Raw genomic sequence first — 23,060 nt, forward strand, 5'->3', positions numbered from 1 at the left:
ACGCGGGGCCCACATGCAGGAGAAAAGCGACGCACATGCTGCACCTAGGATATAGGACTGCTTGAAATTTGCTTCTTGAGAATTCACTCTGGGTAAATTCAATTATAACTACTGGCAACACCGAGTGGTTATGTAAGCTTCTTACTATTCACTTCTAGTCGATCACTCCTAACATCCACAAGGGCGTGTGACTCAAAAGCGCAAGCTTGCCTCTACTAGAGGCAGTATTCTCATGGGCTTTGCCCGCGTGGGTTAGAATCCCACTGTTGTCAATTTTTTTTGGTTGCGTTTGGGCGTAGTACGGACAAAGCCGATGCCATGGCAGCAGCAACGCCAGCAACGCTTCGAACCCCGTCGTGCAGACAGCGAGAAAATGGGTTGATGCAGCCGATTCCAGGACCTGCGCTGCACACAAACAACCGACCCCAACCAACGACCCCTTCCCTCCATCGGCCCCTTCCCTCCATCGGCCTGTGAGACGTCTTCACGTGCAATGGGAGGAAAGGAAAGCACATCGACCCTGAAGCAACGCGCAAATCACCTACCTCATCACATCCTCACCAGTCCTTCCGTGACGTTGCCGTTGGCCAGCACCGAGGGAGTCATTGGCCAGCATCTCCCGAATTCTTACCTCACCCAACTCTCATCACAGCTCAACCCCATCACATCCCACCCACCCACTCACGCCAGGCGCGAAAAAAGTGGCACGCTCATCAAGTGCTCTGGCCCGTGTGTGCAAGCTGTCTGCCACTGCATCGAGTGCTTCAACAAATTTCCACATAACCCAAGGCGAAGAGCATCTGTCTGCTTTAGATCTCAGAAAATACCATTGAAGCAACCCAAGCAGTGGCAGACAGGTGTACACACGGCGCAAAAGCAACACGGACGGCGTTCGGGGAAGCGCTGGGTGGAGCCGCGACCCAGTCCCTCGGGGCTGCCGCTGCTGACCGGAGCGGCGAGAGGGCGCACGGGGAGGCCTTGGGTTGTGGGCTTGGGGAGATGCTTTTTGAGGGGGCGGGAAAGGGAGGCGTGTGGGGGGGGCTTGTCCGTTGTGTGAGGTCGCTTGGAGCAAAGACTGGGCTGCGGGTTGCACGAATTGGAATGCGAGGCGAGACGAGGCGAGTTGTTCCATGCGCATATGCGGATGCAAGGTGTTGGAGATAGGACGCCTAACTCTCCAGGCTGGCACAGCAGTTCGCATGCTTCGTTGGAGTTTGGTGCATGTTGCTTGCGTATGCTTTTTATTTTTTTTTATTTTTTTTTATTTGCTCGTGCTTCTTGCGTCGTCTGGACAAGCCTGTCTTCCAACAAGGTTTCGGATTCCGGGACGGTGGGGGATGGCTGCAGCGGGACGGGACGGGATATCGACACTCTGGTTAGGGGGGCCTAGCGCTTCCTGGCCACCAGAGCTCGTCACATGGGAAAAGCAAGGATGGGAAAGAGGAATTAGTCCGCTGTATTCCGTAGGCGAGACGGGGTGCTACGCGATGCTGCTCATGAAGAGGGGAGGTCTTGAGAAGGGAGGCTAGAGGTGCGTTGTGGCTTCCGAAATGGATTTGTCGAAAGGGGATATTGGGTGGACATTGGGAGTTGGGAGGACAGGGCGTTGGTATCCCGTAATTGGATGCAGCAAGGCAACGGCTTCCCTGCTTTCAAAGCCGCTGCGCGGGCGGACTTGGGGCCACACCACCGTCACACCATCCCGTTCCTCTTTCTCGGGCGTATGAGATGGGTTGGCGTCAGGTCTCACGTTCTTACACCCAACCAACGCGCACATCCACTTCATTCCTCTATCTGTGATGTCCTTCACCAACCAGGCGAGTGATGTCTCACCCGCCTGAACCATTCGTTCCCAGCAATTCCGTCGTATTTCCACAATCTGCTCATCAAACAACACTAAAAGCGAAAAGCAATTATGTGGAAGTGTGGAGGTGAGCCCGACGCCCCAGGCGGTGAGGTCCGATTCCCGGGAGTCTGGAGAGCGTGCTGATTGACGGGGCTGAAATTTCTTTTTCTATGCGGGGCGCGTGCTGGATGGGCTTGGCTGTGGCGGAGGGGGTGTGGGGATCTGGCGATGGTGGTGAGATATGGATGATGTGGAGTGGTCTCCGAGGGGCTTGCATAAAGCGGAGAGGAGGCGGTTTGAGGTGGGCACGTGATATAGATGTTGATGTGAGTGAGGGTTTGAATATCTCTACCGTTGGAGCCGTTGAAGAAGTGCGTGGTAGCAGAGTACCCCTTCTGTTACACCGCCATGAACTGAGATCGCACCGTCCTTTCGAGGCTCCCAGCTTCCGAGTCTAACTCCGGTTGTTTATAACTCGTTGCGAAAAGGGTTCGGGGCTTCGATAGACTGAGACTGCATGGTCGATTAAGACAACTTTGTGGTTCTGCATTCCTTGTTCATGTCTTCTAGTTCCACCGGATCTTCTCCACCAGCAGAGAAAAGTATGGAGATCAAGGAAGTTACTCCATCCAAAGCCCAAGGCCCCTCGTACCACAGACTCATATACCCAAACCCCGCCTCGCTTTAGCCTGACTTCTGCCTGAAGTACTATCTCATGCCTGATATCTGATTGTATGGTAGTTCTGATGTGCAAATAACAGATACAAGCCATCAACGACTTGCAATACGGTAGAAAACTTATAGATACAGGACCATGTCCAACTTGAATTAAAAACTCATGACGTCATACATCGTCAAAATCTAGTAACATGTGATGACGGCGTCACGGGAATTGCTTCCGGGTACCTAGGTCAATGGTGAACTGATTCCCAAATCATCAAACAATAGCTTCTAGTTCCACACGAGAACACCCACCGCAAGTCTAGCCGTTCCCCTGCCTCATCACTAAGCCCCACCACCTCCGCCATGATCAGTCTCAAGGAACATCCACCGAGACTCCAACCCCTCCCAACACCCCCCTCGCCACCAGCAAACCCTACCCAACCTCCCTGCCCCCAGCACCCTCCCCTCTGCCGGCAGATGCCGCGCCAACATCGCGACATACCTCCTATTGTGGCCAGATGATGCGGTTCCGAAGAAGGATGATGTTAGGCGGGTTGTTGATGGGAGCATTTTTTATCAGAAGGGTGAGAAGCATCGGGGTAAGAAACTCAAGGGGAGGTTAGTAAAGGGGTGTAGATCCAGTGACTGAGACCTCTTGATCAATATACCTTCGAGACAAGACTTCTATGAAGTAGTAATTGCCACTGGTCGTAAGATCGCAGGTGACGTCTCACCTGAACGGTGGCTGCTGATTGATGGTGTTCGGCTGTCAATCCGATTTCCGGTCTTTAAGACTTGACATCCAGTCCCATTTTCGCCAATACCTCGATGAACTCCAGATAGTGTCAAAGACGTGAACGATGTCAACTTCCAACCTGATGGAGATGGCGTGTGGAGAATTGCAAAGAGCTGGGTTTGCGGTTGTTGCAGGAAGGATCATGAGAAGATACTCCCGAGACTGCGGATGCCACGATATGTCCGCGCAATTTACATATATTGAACGCATGTTGGTGCCAATAAGCGAGGTAGATCATACCATATAGGGTATACCATAATCCCACATACATTCTCAATACTTCTGGGTACCGAGCATGAAGCTGGCCTGGTACTAATTAACCTATTATCCCATACCCGGCTTTATTGAGCGATCTATAGTGGAAATTTAGAACGGTGGTATCCGGAATCCGGGCGCCTGGTTGCGGATCTAGGACGGCGGTGGCGGCGTTTGGGATTGATGAAGGCGTGGGGAGAGACGCTAATTCACGCGGATGTGGCTTTTTTGAGACGGAATGCGTTGAGTGGTTGAAGTATGCTGGATGATGGAAGATGAAGTTCATGACATGTGAAAGGGGAAGCGCTGATTCAAGCTGATGTGGCTTTCTTTGAGGCGGAATGCGTGGAGCGGTTCAGGTTTGTTGAATGATGGAAGATGATATCCATAAAATGTGAGAGGGGGAGGCGGAACGGAGAGATAGGAATCCACGGGATGATTTCGTATGGCTGAATGGAAGAATAGGGCAATGGCTTTGCTGACCCACCGGGCTGTGGCTGTTACAAAGAAAGGGGTAACGGAAAGGAAAGCGGAGGGATGTTGTTGGTGGGAGACAGTCAGCCACAAGAACAACATCTCGGAGGTCGCTTATCGAGAGCCATGACGACTGAGGCTTCCATTGGAAACCATCAGTGTCCTTATCTGTCGAGATTGAGTATTGAGGGGGGAATGCTTCTCGCGAGAAATCTGCAAAGCGTCATCTGTCATTGATCTGTTATCTACTACCGCACCCGGCAAAAGACGTTGCAGATTGTGGGGAACCTCAAGGCTTGACGTGGGGTCTCCACACTTTTCCACCACATCACCATGAGAATGATGCACCCCACAAAGCTACTGATGATTAGGCCTGCGAGCTTGGCTGAGCAATCTTGACTGAGATCACGTCAGGGTGAATGATCGCGATGTCTAGACGAAGCTTGACCGGAAGCCGTCTGGCGTAGATGTAGTCTTACTCCGGGAATAATTTATCCACCACCCGTCAACCGCGTATATTCGCCATGGCAAGTAGCGGTGAGCTTATCGTGGTGGTGAGATCCAGCATCATGAACAAAGACGAAAATAAAAGCAGACCTCGGGAACTACCGGTAATTCTGAGCGAGATGGTGGGACGGTCTTACCCAACGTGCTGCGCTGTATGGATGAAAGACGGATAGAGTACGCGGGAGTGCTTTTTCGTGGCCGCACTAGCAGCTCGACGGGGCGGCCGTTATGCAGCGGAATCAAGAAAACTGGGGCGATCGCTCCGGCATTCGACCTCCGTGAATCCTTTGAGAAGTTGAGGAGTGTTACATTCCTGTTTCTGATCACAATCGACCGATACATCTTTCCGAACAGAATAGCCGAGAGTGTGATCGATAGCGAGACAAGACAGAGACAAAGGAAAGAAACATGATTTCTGGCACGAATCAACACAACTCCTCCCCTTTCCGATGCCAAGTTCCGAGACGTGACGGTGAATCCATGATAGGGGCGGAGGAGAGGCCACCATCACCACCCAACTCCCACAGTCTGACAATGGCAGCACATCCGCTCCGCACCAGTGCCACACGAGACAGACAGAACCAAGCGCCTCCGTCAAGCAGCCCAGCGCCCGTCCATACAGACGCAGGGGCGATCACTGCACTCGGTCTGCAGCAAGACCGCCCGCGCCGCGCGTGTGGGTGCAAGAAAGTGTGGAGATCTCTGGGGTACTCTCCCGGCCTTGCCCCACACTCTGGCCGCAACGGGCAATCCCCCAGCAGGCATGGAATTCCGGCGCGCCTCAGATAGAGATAAGCTCGCGGGAAAGACCTTCCATGGGATCCACAAGATTCCAGCCAGGGCCCATCCTATAGCGCGACACGGCTGGCGGGCTGAAGCGTGCGCTCGCCGAGTGCGGAAGGTCGTACTGCTGGCTCTGACTGACTGCGCTCCTTCTCAAGAGAGACTCGGGGGCGTGTGCGGAGACGGTGTAGAGGTGGTGGATAAAGGCGGTGGGCGGGAGTCACTGGAGTCGAGTCGAGTGGTGCAAAAGGGCCCAGAACACTTGCGGAGGTTGCACGGCGTGACGATGCAGCTGCCCAGGTAGCTGCAGCGGCCGGGAAAAGGGCGGATCAGTGGAATCGGGGCGCAAGGGGGAGGTCGTCGTGGTGTTGCGGTGTAGCACGTACGATGTTCTCATGATGTAAATTTGCTGTGGGGGACACTGGAGAGAACCGCATTTACCGCGCTGTCGGGAGGGCCCGAGTTGCGGAGGCGCTGGCATCCATCTCGTCGTCCATCGCATCACTTGGCAAGAAATCACGTCACTGCATTTGCTCTCGTAATTGTAAGATGTGCCAAAATGCAGCCTAATATTATTGCGTTTTTGATTACCGCGTGAGCTGAGCTGAGCTGGGTTGTCTAACAGAGCCAAGCAGGGCGTCCGTTATTCAGTGAGCCAACATGGTATCCAGCTCGTGACCTAAGCGTCCCAACAAACCGAAATTGGGGGAGGTGTGGAGTACGCGTGGAGTAGCAGACGGAGAAAAGGTGGTGTGTCTATGTAATACAGTGTGCGAATCACAGCGTGACCGCGGGGTATGTCGACTGAACCAGAACGAAGCAATCTCTATAGCGCACTTCGAAAACAAAGGAGACTCGTGATGCCTAACATTAGGGTGAAGTGAGAAAAACCGAGCCCTCACGGACCGACACCGTGTGGCTTTGGGGGAAATGTTCCTATCCTTCCGTCTATAATCCCAAACCGGTCAACGCGCGCTACGCTTGAATACAGCAATCCGACAAATTACGTCCCATAAACTCCAGATGCAGGGCCAGGCTAGAAACGATCTACCAGGTCGTTGCCAGCTAACGAGCCGGTCGCGGAGGAATTTCCGGAGGAGAATCCACTCCCGCCATTCAAGAGGTCTTGAACTGCAACTTTAGGTGCTGCTGGAACGGGCAACTTGCGTTGCGCGCCGTCTGAGCGTCCAATGATGTCGCCTATCCTGAGACCGGAGGACTGGGTGGGAACGTACGGCTGCTCGCTTGCTGTCGAGGGCTCCATAGGCGCGAGCGCTGGGGTGTGCTGGAGTGACAGGTGTCGGATGTGAGGGAGCTGCACGTCAGTGAATCCGTGCGGCCTGAGACGTGGCGAGTGCGCTGGCGTTGCTAGCGGAGTGTGGTCCGGCGTTGGAGAGCATGAGTCATGCGAGAACGTCGGCGACGGCGGAGCAGTGGACATGGGGGATCCAGGTCTCGACTTCTTCGTCATCCGGTGCGAGTACTGGTCGTCGTCCTCGTGCGAATGCGATCTCGACATGGGCTGCGAGTACGCATACGCCGAGAGACTGGGCAAACGTCCGCTGTTGTGATGGCTGTACGGGTGGTGCAGATGCGGGTGCTGGCCAGCGTGATAGTGTCGGTTCGCGAGCGGGTTGTGCTGCATCGTCTGCGTTTGAAGACGCTGGCCCTCGAGCCGAGACGCGGCGTCGGCCAGCAGGTCGATGCGCGCCAGGCCGTTGGGACTGCTGCTGTTGCTGCTGCCAGTGCGGTACGAAGCCAGGTCTGACGGGAAGTTGCTGGAGTAGTTGGAGAAGGAGTGAGGCGGCGAGACGTTGGGCGAGCCGAGGTTGGAGCTGGGAGCCGAGCGAGAGATCGGTTTCGAGGGCGGTGGCATCATGTGCGCCATGGACGATCCCTCGAGCACGCCGCCGCCGACCGCTGCAGCGGCTGCAGCCGCAGCTGCAGATTGCTTGTTTCCTCTGCGCGAGTTGGGGTTGTTGTGGATGCGCGAATGCCTCGTGAGTTCGTCCGACCGGCTGAAGCGTTTCGAGCAGCCGGGGAACGAGCAGGCGTGCGGCTTCTCGCCCGTGTGCGTGCGGATGTGTCGCGTCTGGTGCTCGAGGCGGTGGAAGGCCTTGTCGCAGAGGGGGCATTTGTACGGGCGGGGGAGGTCCTGGCGCATATCGTCTTGGTTGGGTGCGTTCTGGAGGAGCGAGCCCATGAGGCTCACCGTGGCGGCGGCCATGCCACTCTGGTGGGCAGGCGTCGAGGCACCAGAGACGGGCGGGCTGGCGCTCTGTGGGCTATTGCTAGGGCGTTGGCGACTGTGCTGGAGTTCGGCGGGCGTCTCTGGGTTCAGCAGATTCTGGAAACCCGCCGACGACGATGAGGATTGCATGTGATCGGCCACCGGTGGTTTGGCGGCGACAAGAGACTTGTGGAGGGGTAGTGGCTGGTTGGGGGGCGTAGGCGAGCAAGAGTCGGAGGGATGAGGGGGGGTGCAAAATCTTTATATACGGCACGCCGGACTAAGGGCGAGGGTAGAAACGTGGGGAATGTGAGCCGAAACAGGCGTGCAGGCGTCCCCAGAACCAAGCTTTGTCTCGAGGATCAGCCGGAGCCAAAAAGGAGGCGCCAAGCCCGAACAGGAGACACAGGCTGGGGCTTTTCTTTTGCCCTGGTGGGTGGGGCGGAGGGCGAGATACGGGGCAGAGAGCAGGCGGCAAAGGCGTGCTTCAGCGCCCGACGTGGTGCCTGTGGGGGAGCCGCCCTGCGTGCCTGCGCCGCGCTGGCTGGAAGAGCCCAGAGCAGCAGGCCACGAGTGGCGGGGCGCAGTGAGCGGCAGGGCTGTCGGCGCCTCCAGGTCTGGCGGTGCGTGGGCGGAATGCAAGCCCGCGATGCGACTGCGGCGGAGAGACGGGGATCTGAGACTGCGAGGCGGGAGCGGTGGTGGTCTGGCGTGACGGCAGGCCGAGGGAGCCAGGCCGAGGGAGTCAGGCCTTCTGCCGCTGCAAACGACTGTGCTCGAGTCTGCCGCGGCGAGATATCGCCGGTGTCGGTCGATGCGCTCAGCGTGTCGTGGTCGACAGCGTGCTATCTCTCGGCGGAACTTGAGCCCCAAAAAATCCAGGAATTGTGGAGAAGGGTCGGGAAGCGCCCACGGTACGGAGTAAAGCCGACGTAAGACGTCGCTGGCTCCAGCTGACAGCAACACCCGCCGGCCGCCCGCTTGGTCGTCGGCTGCTGCGCGAAGCCGTGTGAGAGCACCCGTGGGTGAGGGCGGCACTGTTTGGGGACCCCAGCAGGCGAGGTCGGTGAAGCAGATGCTGCTTTCGGTTGCCTTGCGACTCTGTTTGGACGTTGCCCACGCTGGTGGCCGCACTGGCGACGGGGTACTTGTACTGTCTAGGCAGGACGCCGCGGTGGTGAGGCGGCGTGGGAGCTTATCGTGACTGCGTCAAGAGGGCGGGTCACGAGAGGCTGGTCGATGAGTGGTGGTGTGGAATGGATGCGTGTCTGAGTGCTGATGCTGCGTCAGGCGGCAGTGTTGTAGGCAGCAGATCGATAAGACCAGCGCAGGAGACTGCGAGGCAAGGAGAAGCAGTCGGTATGGGCAAGGGCGGAGGACAGATCTCGACTACTGAGGCGGCAAGAGCGATGCAAATCCGGGGTCACAGTAGATGCTGCTTGACGTCTCCTCGCGGCGATGGGGGCGTGGAGGTGATATATCGCTCCACCACCGCTTCCGCTCAATCAGGTCACTTTTTCACAATTCGTCGCCCTGCCGCATGTGCGCGCGCGGTTTCAGTCCTTGGCTCCATTGGCCAAGCGACAGGTGAGACGGACGGTGACACGATGACTGAGCGGCCGACGCAGACAGGTCGCAAGCAGAGCAATCAACCACGCAGCAAGGATCGATGGCCCATTCACTCGCAGCACCCCATACCGCCCCCCTCACTGGAGCAACTCCGAGCCCTCCCTGCCGCGCCTGGAGTCCAGCAGCCAGGCAGCGGGCCCCCGTGGGCAAGGACAGGCCTCTGCTGTCACTTCACCTCGTCGCCAATCTCCAGAACGGGCTGAATGGACAAAATGGAATGGGCCTCGATCTTTGTCACCTCCTGTGCTGCGCGCGCTGTCCCAGGCCACAGGCCTCCTCCCTGCCTGGATCGCACATGTCAAGATTATGGGGATGACGAGGCGTGCAGCATCGCAGCCAATGGCCACGGCATACCGGAATGCTGGGCCCTTTATCCAGTGGCTGCGTCGAGATGTGGACGTGCCACCGCAGCAGGATGGCTGACGGGCGGAGTGGAGTGGGGGTCACCCTTCTGGGGCTGAAAGAACAAATCTGGATCCTGGGGTAAAGCCGTCCGTCAGACCCTCGTCTCGGGGTTGACGCTTGCGGCTTGAGAGCGCGGACTCCAGACTTTCAGTGGCGCCTAAACCACCTCTGCTGATCTTTCTGGCCATAAGAAAGGAGCAAAAAGGCCCCAGAAAGGGGCAGTCGGTGTGGAGAAGGCGTGTTGGACAAGGAGTGGTGAACGATGGGGCGCCCAGCAGCTCGAACAAGTCGGAGCCTGCCCACCGACCTCAGGCAGAATCCACAGCCCAGCCAGGTGGATCACGACATGTGAATGTATGTACAAAAAGTGACATTTGGGGCAGCGGGTAGGCGATGTCCGGCGAGACAGGACCGATCTCCCCAGGCGTGCCAGATTCCAGCGTCCCCAGCAGAGCAGTCCCCAGACGCCCAGGCGAGGCGTCGCGACCCTGTCCTCAAACCACAGCCCTCAGCATCGCGGATCGGTGGGGGTGAGCCCCCATGCGACTGGCTTCGCGATCACAGTTTAACGAACCGACTGCCCCGGACTGCGCAGTCGAGTGGAGACATCGAATAGGGGATACATGTGATATGTATCCTTATCTCAAGCCAACGCGACTCACGATCGCGATGCCATGCAGTCCTGCAGCCATGATGCATCACAGCATCTCCCGTAATCCGCCAAGCTGTCGTCAGTTCGTCGTCATGGGCAGAACGACGCTGAGATGTGTTAGTCCGGGGTGTGGGGGTACAATTTTACTCCCACTGGAAGTCTCTGCTGCGAGGGAAAACTTTCCCTGTCGGCGTGTGCAGATGCTTGAGGTTAGGCCCCGGATTCCTCCAGTTCGCGAGGGGCTAGTACCTTCTGCATCCAGGCGCAATGGCGAATTGCTCCGTTATCACGGAAATTTGCGCCTGCGGAGGCCCAGATGTCGTGCACGTGGGTCGGGGAGAGCCGGAATGGCCGCTCGAGTAAGCCCACGGCCGCGGCGTCGACGCCATGAGTCGATGCCTTGAGTCTCCGCGCCCCTCCCTCCAAACCTCCACTGTTTCCCCCGGAGTCGCCGCATCGAGCATCCCGACGCCTGCTCGCCAGCTGCAAGGTACCGTGCTGATAAACAACTCGTGCCCCTCGCTGCCCAGCGGCTGTGCCATTATATCCCCAGCAGTGGAGCTGAGAGTCAACTAGCCCGACATCGCGGCATCCTCCACACCCAGCCAGCGGACAGGCAGACCCTCCGCCGAGTCTGCGCCGAGTTGATATCGGCGTCTGATTACCGATGATGCCCCGGGCAGGAGCCGGCCACTTGTCCGGCCCCAAATTCTTGGAGTTGTGCCGAGTTAGCATCCTGAAGTCCCTTTCACCCATGCCGCCGTCTTGGAATCACGCCGTCCCCTCCACGTCGCCTGTCGGCCGCGAGCAACAGTGGCAGTCGATCCTAGATTAAGCTTCTCTCCCCCGCCCTCGTGCCCTTGATCCGATGGCCAACCCCTCTGGAGATCTCCCTTCGTGCAGCTTCCAGGGCCGGCTGCCCAAGCGATTGGCCGGAATCGACGACTCTAGTTCAGCCTCCCGCATACTTGATGATCCAGGATGTACATGCGGGCAACCTTGATCTCATCATCCGGACGGCGTGATGTTGGCCTGCCTCATTGTCGTCGACGTCCAGGACGTCCCCGGATTCTTGGCATCTTTCGGAAGCCGGAACGCGTCTACCCCACATCACGCGATAGTGATGAGACCTCTACATAATAGAGGACGTGGAGGCTCCACTCTGTTGGGCTTTCTCGGGAATCGATGCTGCGCAGCTTCGATCACATTCCAAAGGCAAGAATATCTGGTGATACGTCTCTCCAGGCGGACTTACGGCATTTCTCGCGATTCTCACGGCATTTACACCGAGTGCTCCTGACTGTACTGTTTCTCCGAGACCTTTCAGCACGCTACTTGTACGAGCAGCTGGCAATCACATTGGCCAGCCTAGTGGACTGATAGATCGTCTGACGAGACTGGTGAAGCGGAATACTGCAGCAACGCACATCGACTTCCGCGGCAATCATCTTCCACGCGATTCGATTATAGATGATCACCTTGTTGATCACGTTCGGCCTCGAATAGGATGTGGAGTACCCCAGGATTTTAGCTGTCCTCCACAACGTCGCTTCAAACCCGAAAGTGTTCGAGTCAGATTGAACCGTGGTCTAGACATCGCTCTCACCCCGGACTACCCGGCGGTAAAGCCAGCACCCCATGCTTGGCAGGAAATAGGTAGGCCGACTCCAGCCCGATCTAGTGTTGCAGATGATCTCGGCGACTCTTGCATGAGCGACAGTTTGCCCAGACTACCGTGTCGATTTTGATAGCGTTGTGGATAGCCGAGAGTGGGGAGGTATGTAGGTCTTCCTTTCTTTGATTTGCATTTAATTATTTTCGCCATGTCGATAGTCTTGGCTCTCTGCGTCTTAATACGATGTCGCGTCTCCGTGTGATTTGCGTCTCTAGTATGCTTGAAACTACTTCTTAGTATGTCCGTTTTTGGACATCCTCAAAATCATTAGAAAGCTAAGCTCGATGTTTGAGAACGTCAAGCTATCGCTGATGCCGTGAATCTCCTGACCTCCATGGAAAAGACTTTTTAGAACAGCAATGCGATCTGGACGTTGCTTCGAGGATGAAACGCGAAGTCACATTCGACGTTTCAATTGGCGCTGTCCAAATGTTTAGATCACGTTAGGACGATGTTGAAGTATTCTCGAGATGTCGCATTGACGTCGATACGCAATATGAAATTCAAATGTCCAATCCGCGGCGTTCAGGAACTTGCTCTAAGTTCAAATTTTGAGCAACCTACTGGGGAACCCCTGGAGGCTGCAGCGAGATCAGGTACGAGATCATACTCGTCGCTTCAAACTGCGCGATCGAGGAATCAACATAGCGCTCATATTTCGAGAAACCTACTTGATCAACCCCCTAACGTCGCGATGAGATCTAATGCAAAGTTGAAAGTCATCATTCCAATCTACAGCGTCTACGACTTCACATTGCGTTCTGATATGGAAGAACCTCTTCGGGTAGCCCAGAAAGCACAGGGAGGTCGATACACGTATTCAATTTCTTTACATTCATCTACCCACCTCCTGCGTTATCTTTACCACATCACTCCCATCACCAGCATCAAAGCACTCTTTCTCGTATCGCCATAATTTTCCCAAGTCTCAAGACCAAAGCGTCCGCAGTCTTCCAATCCTTCTAACTCATAACCAGCCTATCGTTCAACACAAGTTCCAAGACTTCTCCCAATCTCCTTGGACACCTGTCATCCTTCTTCATCTCTTGTTCATACCTCTCCATAGTCTCCTTCGCCGCGACACCCGTTACTAAACCACGCTCATACCGCACCAGCATGAAGTGATCATCCCTCATAGGGACCCCCGACCTGGCGTCGCCATGATCCGCTCCGCGCGAAACCGCGCCACGACCAGATCAAGCACTCAAAGACAGCGGACCCAACAAGCAGACATCGCTCTCGACACCAACCTGTTCTTACGTCTCCGCCTCCAGCACCCCATACGTGTGCGTGTGACTAGGAACGGCGGATCGCGCCTCCACACATGACCCCCGAAGTCGTTTCACCACGAGCCTTTTATCCGACATTACCAGCATATTCCGCGGTTGGACATCCCCCGTATAACATCCCCTCCCTCGCTCCTCCAGACGTCTCTACTATCCCACGCATCCCGCTCAACGCCCCCATAAGATCCACCATTTCGCGCAAGAAGCAGCCCGCCTAGCCTGAGAAACCAGCAGCTGCGTTCGTCTGTACCTAGCACTCAGCAAGGTCACGCCGTCCGGGCCGGGGGGGATGAAGATCTCGCCGCGGTGTGTGTAGGTCGCGAGTAGCCTGATGGTGTTCTAGTGGCGTGGTTGAGAGAGGGAGGGGTGGGTGGTGCGCGTGTGGTGGAAGGTCGAGGCTGCGGGGTGGAGGAACACTTCATTGCTGCGTCTGGCTCTGGTTCGCGGTTTGGGTGGTAGATCTTGTGGCGCCAGCCGTGGATGCGCGCGTCGTAGATCAGGTATTCGGCTTTGATGTCTTTGAGCGCGCGGTGGTGTGTGTGGGGAAGAGTGCAGAGGGCGTGGAGGATAGGTGTTGGCGGGCGTTACGAAATCGAGGAGAAGGAAGGGCCATTTGCTGCTGCGTTCAAGGTTGTGAGGACGGCCGAGAGGGTGCTTGTTTCTTCTGGACTCTCGTATCCGACTAGGACGGGGAGGTGGACGTCGGACCAGCCTTCTGGGAGAGAACTGCTTAAGGTGATTGGAGCATGTTTGTTATAGTGAGTCAAATGCTGATTCTAAGTCTTCAAGAACCCGGCGGACAGAGATCCTATTGACTTTGCAAGCTCGTCGACAACATATGTAGCTAGCGGTGGTGGATCATTTGCTAGGAGAGAGAACGTGATGGTTAGTGATGGATGGTCACGTGAAAAGGTACAGGGGGAGCTAAAATAAAATAAAAATGTTGTGAAGATTTGTGTGTAACTAGGCGAAGTTAGAGCGGGAATTTGACCCAGGCTAAGCCTAGACGCTCATGAAGGAGAGAAGTCAGAGCGGATGTTGAACCCAGGCTAAGCCTGGACGCTCATAAAGGTGAATTGAGAGGTGTCTTTATTTTTTAAAAAAGAAAATAAAAAGAAAAAAAGAAAATATGTGCTAGCAAGGTCGGAGCGGGAATCGAACCCAGGCTTAGCCTAGACGCTCTTGACCGAGTATAAGATAAAGTAAGAGCAGTGTTTCATTCACCAGAGCCACCAGAACTTTGCCGCCCTCCCGAATCCCAACAAGGCAAGCCAAGTGGGCAAATGGAGTAACATAGGTATGCAGCAATGCTCGATGGTTAGTGGCCGAATGCTAGAGTTTAACTAAACATATAGGTAGGTCATAGATCACGCAAATCCCCGACCTCCTTCTACGTTCACTGAAGTCACTTCACCTTTCATAATTTTATAATAGTACCGCGCATATCTACTATTCGGACGCAGAATTATATGCGAATTCACCTTCGCTTTAGAAGTACGGGAACAGTGTCCCTTGCCTAAAATTGAAGTATCTATATTGCTTTCTCTAGTAGGACCCTCCACCGAAGAACACCGGTCTAAATAGCGTACCGGCTAAGGTCAAGTTCCTGCAAGATCTAAGTTGGCGCTGTAGAGCACTTAATTGCCGGCCAAAATATAGCCGTATAAGTCAAGAGCTGCGAAAAAGTATGGGGAAACCTTGAGCTTTCGAAAGTGAGGTGCGTTCATGGATAAGGCGGAACTGAGAGCTTGTCGGAACTCTTGCACGTTGACCAGCGAATGTTGTTTTCTCTCGGACTAGCTATTGGCATTCAGCGAACCATCGGTACGTGCTCACCTCCAAATCAATCGTTTTCTACAGTACCAGGACATACGTTTGGGAACTCATTACGACTGGCTGTGGTACCCCCACAGGCTTTGTCAACTCCTATTACTATGTGAAGGCCAACACAGTGGAAATTAGACTACCTTTTGGCTAATTGGAGTCATCTTACCTAGGGCACTCCTTACAGTGATATTAAGAGACCGACAGCGAAGCCAGAGCAAGCGTATATCTGTGCCCAAACATATGACCTAGTACTGTACGTTCATTCACTACAAGGTCGCAGTGGGCTTGAGAGGGGAGGAGTGGCTTGGGCCGGCGGCGGTTAGGCACACACATTCACCATCTACTGCACTTTAGTCATGTGCAGCCTCTGCTTTTGAGCGGCTGTTGAATACCTTAAAAGCCTGCCGCTGGCTTGCCCTTCTTCTTCCCCCCCACTCACACCCCACAACCTCGTCCCACAACCCACTCTTACTCCATCGCGATGGCGGCCGGCCAGCCAGCGCGCTGAGCCTAGCAAGGCAGTCAAACACCAAGCCATTTCTCTCGGCTCCACCACGGAGAAGGCTTCGTCCACTCCCCCAACGCCAACCGACGCTCCCATGAAGACATACAGGGATCTCTTGGAGGACACGGGCAGGCTAAAAGCTAGTGTCCGCAAGCGGCGCACAGCCCTCGATGACGAGCTGCACAGTCTCGGACAGACTTTGCGATTGAATGTGCAGGGAAAGTTCGCGGGCGAGGTCGAACGCAATGACAGAAAGCGCCGCACCGAGCTTATGAAGCGGCGCCATGGCATGAGTAACACTCTAAAGACAATCGATGCTATTGAAGTGGTAAGCAATCCAAGAAATCAGTCCAAACCGTTTGCATAATGATAGATCATTACTCTGTGTGTACGAGTTCACCTCTGCTTTCACGCTGCTCTTGTCCCTGAAGGACCATTGGAGTGCGTCAAGCAGCGGTGAATGAGTGCACATAGGCTGAGGTCTTTTCGCTGCATCTTTAAACACAGCGAACTTATTGCTAACACTTTTAGATCTTGCGTAAGCAAAAGGCAGCCGATCGTCACAAGGGCAACGACAACAACGCCCTCCACGGAGCTCGCAGTGCCTCTCCGGTCCGAGACGATATCGACAACTCTTGCCCTCGCCGCAAGCAGGCCGAAGCACAGCATCCAAAGCTGGATGAGGAGAGGACCGCTAAGATTAGGAAGACAATGAGCCTCCGCAAGGCAACCTATGCAGACCCGTTTCTGGCACCACCTAAAGCCCCCGAGAACATCATCAATCAGCACGGCATGCTGACATGCGACGTCCCTTGACGAGTACGGGTACCCAACCGTCATCTGCTACCACAATATGTGGATCGAGCTTCGCTGTCCTCAGTGATTCGGCAACTGTGGGAAGCCTGCTAGGGAGGACGCCCTCGTCGAGAAGTGCTTCCTTGATGGCTTGAAGGGGTTCCAACTTCATCTACTTCAGGCTCATGGCACCAAGCTACGCTACGACCACGTCGCTATGGAGTGCGACGCTCGCGAGCTCACTCCCGAGCAGGTTCGAAAGCTGAAGGCGGGAGCGTTGGACGCCCCGACCATCACGCCGGATTGGTGCATCGGATCTACCTAGATCGAGAACAAGTCGGACGAAGTGGACGACGAGTCGTCGGGCTTGTTGGTGGAGTCGGACGTGTATGGCTCGAAAAGGGTGTCTTTGCTACACTAAGTTAGCGCCTTCTTGTATCGACCGAATGGACTCGGTAGGACTGAGCTCTGTTGGCACTGGCTAGTTCAAAGTTCTTGATTCTCTGGGGTCTGGAAGCGTCTATGGTGATTGACCTGTAGTTATAACGACTTGACATCAACCTTGTGCATTGCAGTCCTCAGGTGAACAGTTTGACGCAGCACTGGAAGGTTGAATACACCCCTGGGCTAATCGAAAGCGACGCTTTCACGATGTCAAAAGCTCGAGAGGCTAAATTAGAACCTTGGAATTATTGACTCACATTGCCATGTAAATGACTAAAGGGTCTAAATCATAATCCTCACGTGAAATATTTTAACACAACAACGGGTGATTGAATATGCCCCTGGGCTAACTAAAAGCAGCACCTACATGATATTGAAAGCTTAAGGGCCTGAATTGGAACTCTTGGGCTACGGAGTTGTATTACCATGCAAACGACTAAAGGGCCTAAATTGCAGTTATAATATAAGCGTTTTGACACGGCACTAGAAGATTAAAAACACCCCTGGACTAATTAGAAGGGACGCCTACACAATGTCAAAAGCTCGAGAGACTGAATTAGAACCTTGGATCTGCCAAGTCACATTGCCATGTAAACGTTTGAAGGGTCTAAATCGCAGTCCTCCCGTAAACGTCTTGATATAGCACTAAGCATTTGCATACGCCCCTGGGCTAACTATAAGCGCCGCCTACATGATGTCAAAACCTCAAGGCGCTAGATCCGAACGTCCAATCCTACAAAGCACGGTCTCCAATTTCCGAATCCTCATCCTGTTGTGTACCTCGAATTGGTAGCTCTATAGGCTGTGCTGAGGGACAGGTAAGCAGAGTGGTCTGATGCTTGAGGTAAAGGGAGTTATTACGGAGGGCAATACTAGTGGCGGTACCCTGTAGCGAGAGCAGCGACTCTATGCCTGCAGATTGCTTTGAGATGTTTGTGCCATTTTCGGTTACTTCGACGAACCAGGCGGGGTAGTTGCGGTTCGGTGGATGAGTTGCACTGGCAAGATCCTGAAGGAAGGATTGAGGGACTGGGTTACTTAGTATTCGATAGTGTGTTATGCAGTCCAGCGTGTATGGTGCCGCTTAATAGGAGGGATAACCTACGTTCCAGGCAAACAGAGACTGAGTGGCAACCACTGAGTAGGATCATGCGGTACTCTTGTGAAAGCGTGTTGAAAACGAGACTAAGATGCGCCTTTGTGAGGTAGCAGTGTCGCACCATGAGATCACCGGCCGCGTGTTGGTAAACGACTTGTTCACCGAAGCGGGGATATTGTAGGTAGAGGATGGACAGTTCGCGTTGCATGGCGTGGAGGCTGGTCGTGAAAGACTCTACTGCTGTTCATGGCATTAGACAGCTGTCGGGATAGGTCCTTCGGCAAGAGATCAACAGAAATACATACCAGACGTGGAAGGGAGTTGAAAGTCGATGGTTGAACATTTGATTTGAAACGGGGTAAACTCATCGTTGGCGTCACCTTCTGATATGCAAAAGACGTTTTCTAGGCATACAATAGTCGGGCTTGGCCTTGCTGTTATCTTTGTATGATGGTCAACTGCAAGAAGTCAGTCCAGGCAAGAAGAGAGCGATGCGGAGGATTTATACTTTGAATGATATAGCGTGTCTCATTTCCCACGCCAGATTCCGGATTGGTGCATTGAAGAATGAGCTCCGCATGTGGATGACGTTGCATAGCTTGTGCGGAGTCTAACCCTAATGATAGGCCTGATGACGATGTTTCTGGTAGCATGCCGTAACTTAGGAGTTGGATAGACTCAACCTGGCCAGGACTGAAGCGATATCCATTCGACGTGAAAGTTGAGGAGACTGGTGAGTCCATATTTGATGTTGGTCTAATCGTAAGATCAGCTTGGAAAGCCCGCCAATGACTTAGGGACTCCTCACACTTTCGCCACGAGAACGGAGACATTTTTTGCCTGACTATTACTAGCTGAATGAGATATCAGCATCGAGCTCAATCCTTGCCTGGCATAAAGAGCGGCCTGAGAAACGGCAAGTTCAACAATATAGGCCTCGAACTTTGCGAGGTCTAGTAGCCACATCAGCCGTTGTATGATCGGTAGTCTCAAATGATAGATTCACGTACGCTTAGGCGGCACGTCGGTCAGAAATAGCGATACCGGCATGTTCGATCGCGGTGAGCCCGCGTACATTTGCCAGCTTCTTCTTGACAGTGGTTCGACATTTTGAACAAGAAAACTGACGGGTAGCACTAGAGATTCTCAGTATCATATTTGCACTATAGCGACGCTCACTAGAGTAAATTACCATGAAAGGGTAGCGAATGTGGACTTTGGGTAATTGAGGACGATCGATCCGAGTGGCAGTGGCATTGGAAAATACTCCGAGTACCGTCAGCTTCTGCATCCGACAGCCACTGATCAGAAAAAGATGCAATTGGACATATAAGTTCTTGACTAGGACTTTGCGTCGACGCTTTGGAAACACAGAACGCCAGAAAAGGCGGCCTTTCATGTGACGGTAGTGATTTTTGCTGTCGACTCTCTGCTCTGACCCTTCGAGGAGCCTCAGACTCTCTTGCTTGCAAATTTACGGCAAACCATTGGTGTATTTCGTCAAGCTTGCTGTGGATGGTGTTGATTCTTTCTTGTGAGACTGCTCCTTGGTGCCTGCGATTCTATTAGTTCGAAATCAAGTGTGGTCCTGCAAATGTTCCTCCTATGTGTGACAACCTCAAGTAGGTTTCCATGGATCAATCCTGGATACTTTTTGCCGGCCGTTCCCATCAATGCCAAGCAGACGCCGGGAACTCTCCAAAGACAGTCACTAACGAGAGCTGACATACCTAGTAGCTGCTGATACTGCCAATGTTAGACAGTTTGTGTGCGCCGTTAGATTTCCTTTGAGTTTCATCAAATCTCCCCCTTCTTTCGTCCAAACGACCTTTTTCCAATTCCTGCGGACGTCCTCTGACCAACTTTTCAAGCGTGTTCTTTGGGGTTGAATCGAATCGATCTCCAATATAGCATACTTGGCAACAACAGATTCGAGATGAGTGAGCGTGCTTCGGCAGTTCTGGACGATATGAAACAGCACGTTGTCTTCAGCGTTAACAGAACTTGAGGAAGAACCATCAGGCAAGTCTCGACTCAGCAGCTCCAGCGCTCTACTCAGGCTACAAAGAAGGTTTTGGACATCTTCAAACTCTGCTGGAGCTGATTTACGGCCGGTTGTGAAGGCCTGACCTAGTCGGTAGGCCAATTTAGATAGCATAAGTGCGTCTCCGATCGATACTGGCAGAGCCATGATTTCTGCTGACGTCCGACAAGTATTGATTCAACGTAAAGTTCCCCTGTCCAGACCTATTAGCTGTCGCTTGACTATTCAATAGTGATCCGAAAAAAGGATTGACGTCGTGTTAAGTGAGGGGAGCGTACATGCAAGCTCGCCTTCGTGATCGGCTTGATAACCATGTGAACCACCCAAGCCCGTCTATCGTCCGTTGGGAAATTCTGATACATACCAGAAGATCGTTGAGTCTATGCTGATGTACCCTAAGTAGCCGTTGTGAATACAACTAAGCAGAATGGTGTCTAGTACTGTGTGTTGGATGAGGGGCCTTCAGCTGCTTAGAGGCGCAGCATCGTTGATTTACGGCCGCACAGGCCATCGAGGCTACAAGGCTACAAGACTACAAGGCTACAAGGCTACAAGACTACAAGGCTGAATTTCCTGTTGCCCTTGACAGCCAGTAGATGCGAAGAGGCTGCATTGCGGCGGTAAGGCACGAGGCTGAGGCGGAGCAAGAAAATGACGGAAGTCAGAACCTTGGAAACACATCACCTTCCATCACCATGGCCTACTATCCAAACCCGTTCGGCGTCCCGTATATGAACCAGTTCCACCGAGAGCACGCTGCGTTGGAGCGTCTTGCCTCGGGGGTTGTTTTTGATCCCGCTCATGTGGCTGCCGCCAACGTGCCGCATCCGCCGAAGCGTCGACGCCAATACGATGTCGAGAGGGACACTGAATTCCCCGTTTTCCGCGCATCTGCAAGCACGAACAACGTGAACACGCCTGAGTTGCGTTGTTTGCCGTTGCTCGATGTGTCGGTCGATGTCGAAGTCACGTCGACCATCTCCCGGACGACCCTGACTCAAACCTTCTCCAACTTCTCCGCTAGCCTCATCACCGAAGCCAACTACACCTTTCCGCTATATGATGGCGCTGCAATCACGTCCTTCAGATTCTCCGTCGGCCATGAGAAGATACTCGAGGGAAGAATCAAGCCGAAGCGTGAGGCTCGGGCGGAATACAAGCAAGCAGTAGCAGAGCAACGCGTCGCTGCGTTGCTGGAAGAGCACACCCCTGAAGTTTTCGAGACTCAATTGGGCAATGTTCCTGCAAAATCCACTGTCAAAGTCGAGATACAGTATGTCAACGAGCTCAAGGCCGATATTGGAGGAGAGGGAGTGCTAGTAACGATCCCAACCTCGGTTGCACCACGATACGGGTCACCACCGTCGGGGTTTCCTTCGTCCACCACAGCGTTAGGCAATGCGTCAAATCATGGCCTCTCAATCGCAGTCAACGTTACGAGCTTGGCTCCTATTCGCAAATTAGAGAGCCGCACCCATCCGATATCCGTCGAGATGGGTGCTTCAGCGACTCACAACAACCCAATACCAACGCCAACCTTTAGTAACTTTGTGAAAGCTGCTTCTAGTGTCGAATGCCCCCAGACGCCTATTTTCGACCCTAATAGAGCTATAGCATTGCTTTCTGACTCATCAGCTACTCTTGGCAAAGACTTTGTCCTCCTGATTCTATCCTCAGGGTCGACCCTGATCAAATCCCGCGCTGTGAAAGAGGCTCCGATAGACGACACTAATGAATCGGCTATAATGGTCACATTACGTCCGCAGGATTTGTTCGTCTCAAAGTTTACCTCCGAGACGTCTAATCGCTTTGAGGGAGAAATTATCTTCGTGGCCGATCGTTCAGGCTCGATGATGGGCGAAAAGATCAACACGCTTCGGGAAGCTTTAGGCGTTTTTCTGAAGAGTCTTCCAGAGAAGGCTTTCTTCAACATCTACTCCTTTGGTGACAGCTTTTCGTCGCTCTGGGACTCTTCCCAAGAATACACCCAGCAGAGTCTAGATGCAGCTATGCACCATATATCCAACGGCTTCGACGCAAATATGGGTGGTACTGAGATGTTTTCGGCTATCGTGAGAGCTTTCCAAAGACGAATTGTGCAAAAGAACTTTACAACTCAGATCATCATCCTCACCGACGGAGAAGTTTGGGGTACAGAGCAGCTGCTTGACTTCGTTGCCGGATCCAGGCAAAGGTCTAAAGGCGCGGTGCGCTTTTTCTCCCTTGGCATTGGAGACTCAGTATCACATCAGCTGATTGAAGGCATTAGCCGTCAAGGTGGAGGGTACGCTGAGGTTGTAGCCGCTGATGGAAAAGGCAAATGGGCAGCAAGAGTCATCCACATGTTGAAGGGGGCTCTCATGCCAGCGACCTGGGATTGCGAGATTGAGATCGATGGCTTGGCAGCAACTTCACCACAGCAACAGAACTTCTCACTCTCACCCCAAAGACCTAGGTACATCCAAGCACCATATCACATTCCTTCTTTGCATACATTTGCTCGCCAATCAGTTTTCGTGCTTTATCCCCAACAGGCCATAGGTGATCCGCGGACGGTCATCATAAGGGCAACGGCCGCGTCTGGCGAGATCATCACTACGCACCTCGATATCGAGCAGATACCTATCGGCACCAATGCCATTCATCATCTTGCCGCCAAAGCTTCAATCTCGGACCTGGAGGCTGGTAAGAGTTGGATGCATCGGACTTCGTCAAAACTCGCCACAGACGATGTTCATGCTCCCTCGGATGACAAGATACGAAGGGAAGCTGAACGACTTGGAACATTGTACAAAATAACCGGAAAATGGACAAGCTTTGTTGCTGTCGATAACAACAACGGTCAAGAGAGTCTATCAAGACTATACAAAGCTCAACGTTCCGAATTATCTATACTCACGCAGCCACGTTCCCACTACCTCTCAATGCCAAACACGGCCGTAGCTACGACGATGGACCAAAATTTTCAAGATCCCAGGACTTCCTATTTACCGCTTGCTAGTGCGAATAGCCCCAATAGCACAATTAACCCAGCTAGCATGAACATTCCATATCCTTTTAGTCGACTGCGAGAGGTACCGGAGGGTTTAAGTATGTATGACGCCAGCACATCTCATGCGATAGCCCTCCAGCCAAGTCAAAGTCG

At 53.7% G+C, this 23,060-nt stretch overlaps 7 protein-coding genes across 7 annotated transcripts; 3 read left to right on the top strand and 4 right to left on the bottom strand.

Annotated features, from left to right (window-relative positions):
• Positions 1-6,360: 6,360 nt before the first annotated feature.
• On the bottom strand, positions 6,361-7,704 carry BDZ99DRAFT_490593 (catabolite repressor; the record flags this gene model as incomplete). The annotated part of the gene is made up of 1 exon (XM_033723062.1): positions 6,361-7,704. The coding sequence occupies one exon, from the start codon at positions 7,702-7,704 to the stop codon at positions 6,361-6,363; it is 1,344 nt and encodes a 447-aa protein (XP_033572541.1).
• Positions 7,705-10,450: 2,746 nt separating this feature from the next.
• Positions 10,451-11,211, bottom strand: BDZ99DRAFT_540076 (uncharacterized protein; the record flags this gene model as incomplete). Its single annotated transcript, XM_033726695.1, has 1 exon — positions 10,451-11,211. The coding sequence occupies exon 1, from the start codon at positions 10,994-10,996 to the stop codon at positions 10,451-10,453; it is 546 nt and encodes a 181-aa protein (XP_033572542.1). The 5' UTR covers positions 10,997-11,211.
• On the top strand, positions 11,212-12,177 carry BDZ99DRAFT_107640 (uncharacterized protein). The gene is made up of 2 exons (XM_033712375.1): positions 11,212-11,577; positions 11,637-12,177. The coding sequence occupies exons 1-2, from the start codon at positions 11,426-11,428 to the stop codon at positions 11,986-11,988; spliced, it is 504 nt and encodes a 167-aa protein (XP_033572543.1). The 5' UTR covers positions 11,212-11,425; the 3' UTR covers positions 11,989-12,177.
• Positions 12,178-12,854: 677 nt separating this feature from the next.
• Positions 12,855-13,145, bottom strand: BDZ99DRAFT_107616 (uncharacterized protein). The gene has a single exon (XM_033712374.1). The coding sequence runs from the start codon at positions 13,049-13,051 to the stop codon at positions 12,878-12,880; it is 174 nt and encodes a 57-aa protein (XP_033572544.1). The 5' UTR covers positions 13,052-13,145; the 3' UTR covers positions 12,855-12,877.
• Positions 13,146-15,627: 2,482 nt separating this feature from the next.
• BDZ99DRAFT_480279 (uncharacterized protein) lies at positions 15,628-16,349 on the top strand (the record flags this gene model as incomplete). Its single annotated transcript, XM_033722325.1, has 2 exons — positions 15,628-15,861; positions 16,065-16,349. The coding sequence occupies 2 exons, from the start codon at positions 15,628-15,630 to the stop codon at positions 16,347-16,349; spliced, it is 519 nt and encodes a 172-aa protein (XP_033572545.1).
• A 993-nt stretch (positions 16,350-17,342) lies between these two features.
• BDZ99DRAFT_501776 (uncharacterized protein) lies at positions 17,343-20,062 on the bottom strand (the record flags this gene model as incomplete). The annotated part of the gene is made up of 9 exons (XM_033723847.1): positions 17,343-17,579; positions 17,634-17,801; positions 17,878-18,111; positions 18,177-18,329; positions 18,380-18,627; positions 18,680-18,824; positions 18,882-19,007; positions 19,148-19,425; positions 19,602-20,062. 9 exons carry the CDS (start codon positions 20,060-20,062, stop codon positions 17,506-17,508), a joined length of 1,887 nt encoding a protein of 628 aa, XP_033572546.1. The 3' UTR covers positions 17,343-17,505.
• A 548-nt stretch (positions 20,063-20,610) lies between these two features.
• On the top strand, positions 20,611-22,916 carry BDZ99DRAFT_511073 (VIT-domain-containing protein; the record flags this gene model as incomplete). Its single annotated transcript, XM_033724519.1, has 2 exons — positions 20,611-22,600; positions 22,819-22,916. The coding sequence occupies 2 exons, from the start codon at positions 20,611-20,613 to the stop codon at positions 22,914-22,916; spliced, it is 2,088 nt and encodes a 695-aa protein (XP_033572547.1).
• Positions 22,917-23,060: the final 144 nt, after the last annotated feature.

Source organism: Mytilinidion resinicola (genome assembly GCF_010093595.1).
Source record: "Mytilinidion resinicola strain CBS 304.34 unplaced genomic scaffold BDZ99scaffold_18, whole genome shotgun sequence".
NCBI classification, from domain to species: domain Eukaryota; kingdom Fungi; phylum Ascomycota; class Dothideomycetes; order Mytilinidiales; family Mytilinidiaceae; genus Mytilinidion; species Mytilinidion resinicola.

What these genes read in the sequence shown, in the direction of transcription:
- BDZ99DRAFT_107640 (XM_033712375.1), top strand. Translation starts at nt 11,426, where the DNA reads ATGCTGCGCAGCTTCGATCACATTCCAAAGGCAAGAATATCTGGTGAT. An exon ending in GACCTTTCAGCACGCTACTT is followed by an intron (nt 11,578 to 11,636) that starts GTACGAGCAGCT and finishes TCGTCTGACGAG; the next exon opens with ACTGGTGAAGCGGAATACTG.
- BDZ99DRAFT_107616 (XM_033712374.1), bottom strand. Translation starts at nt 13,051, where the DNA reads ATGAGGGATGATCACTTCATGCTGGTGCGGTATGAGCGTGGTTTAGTA.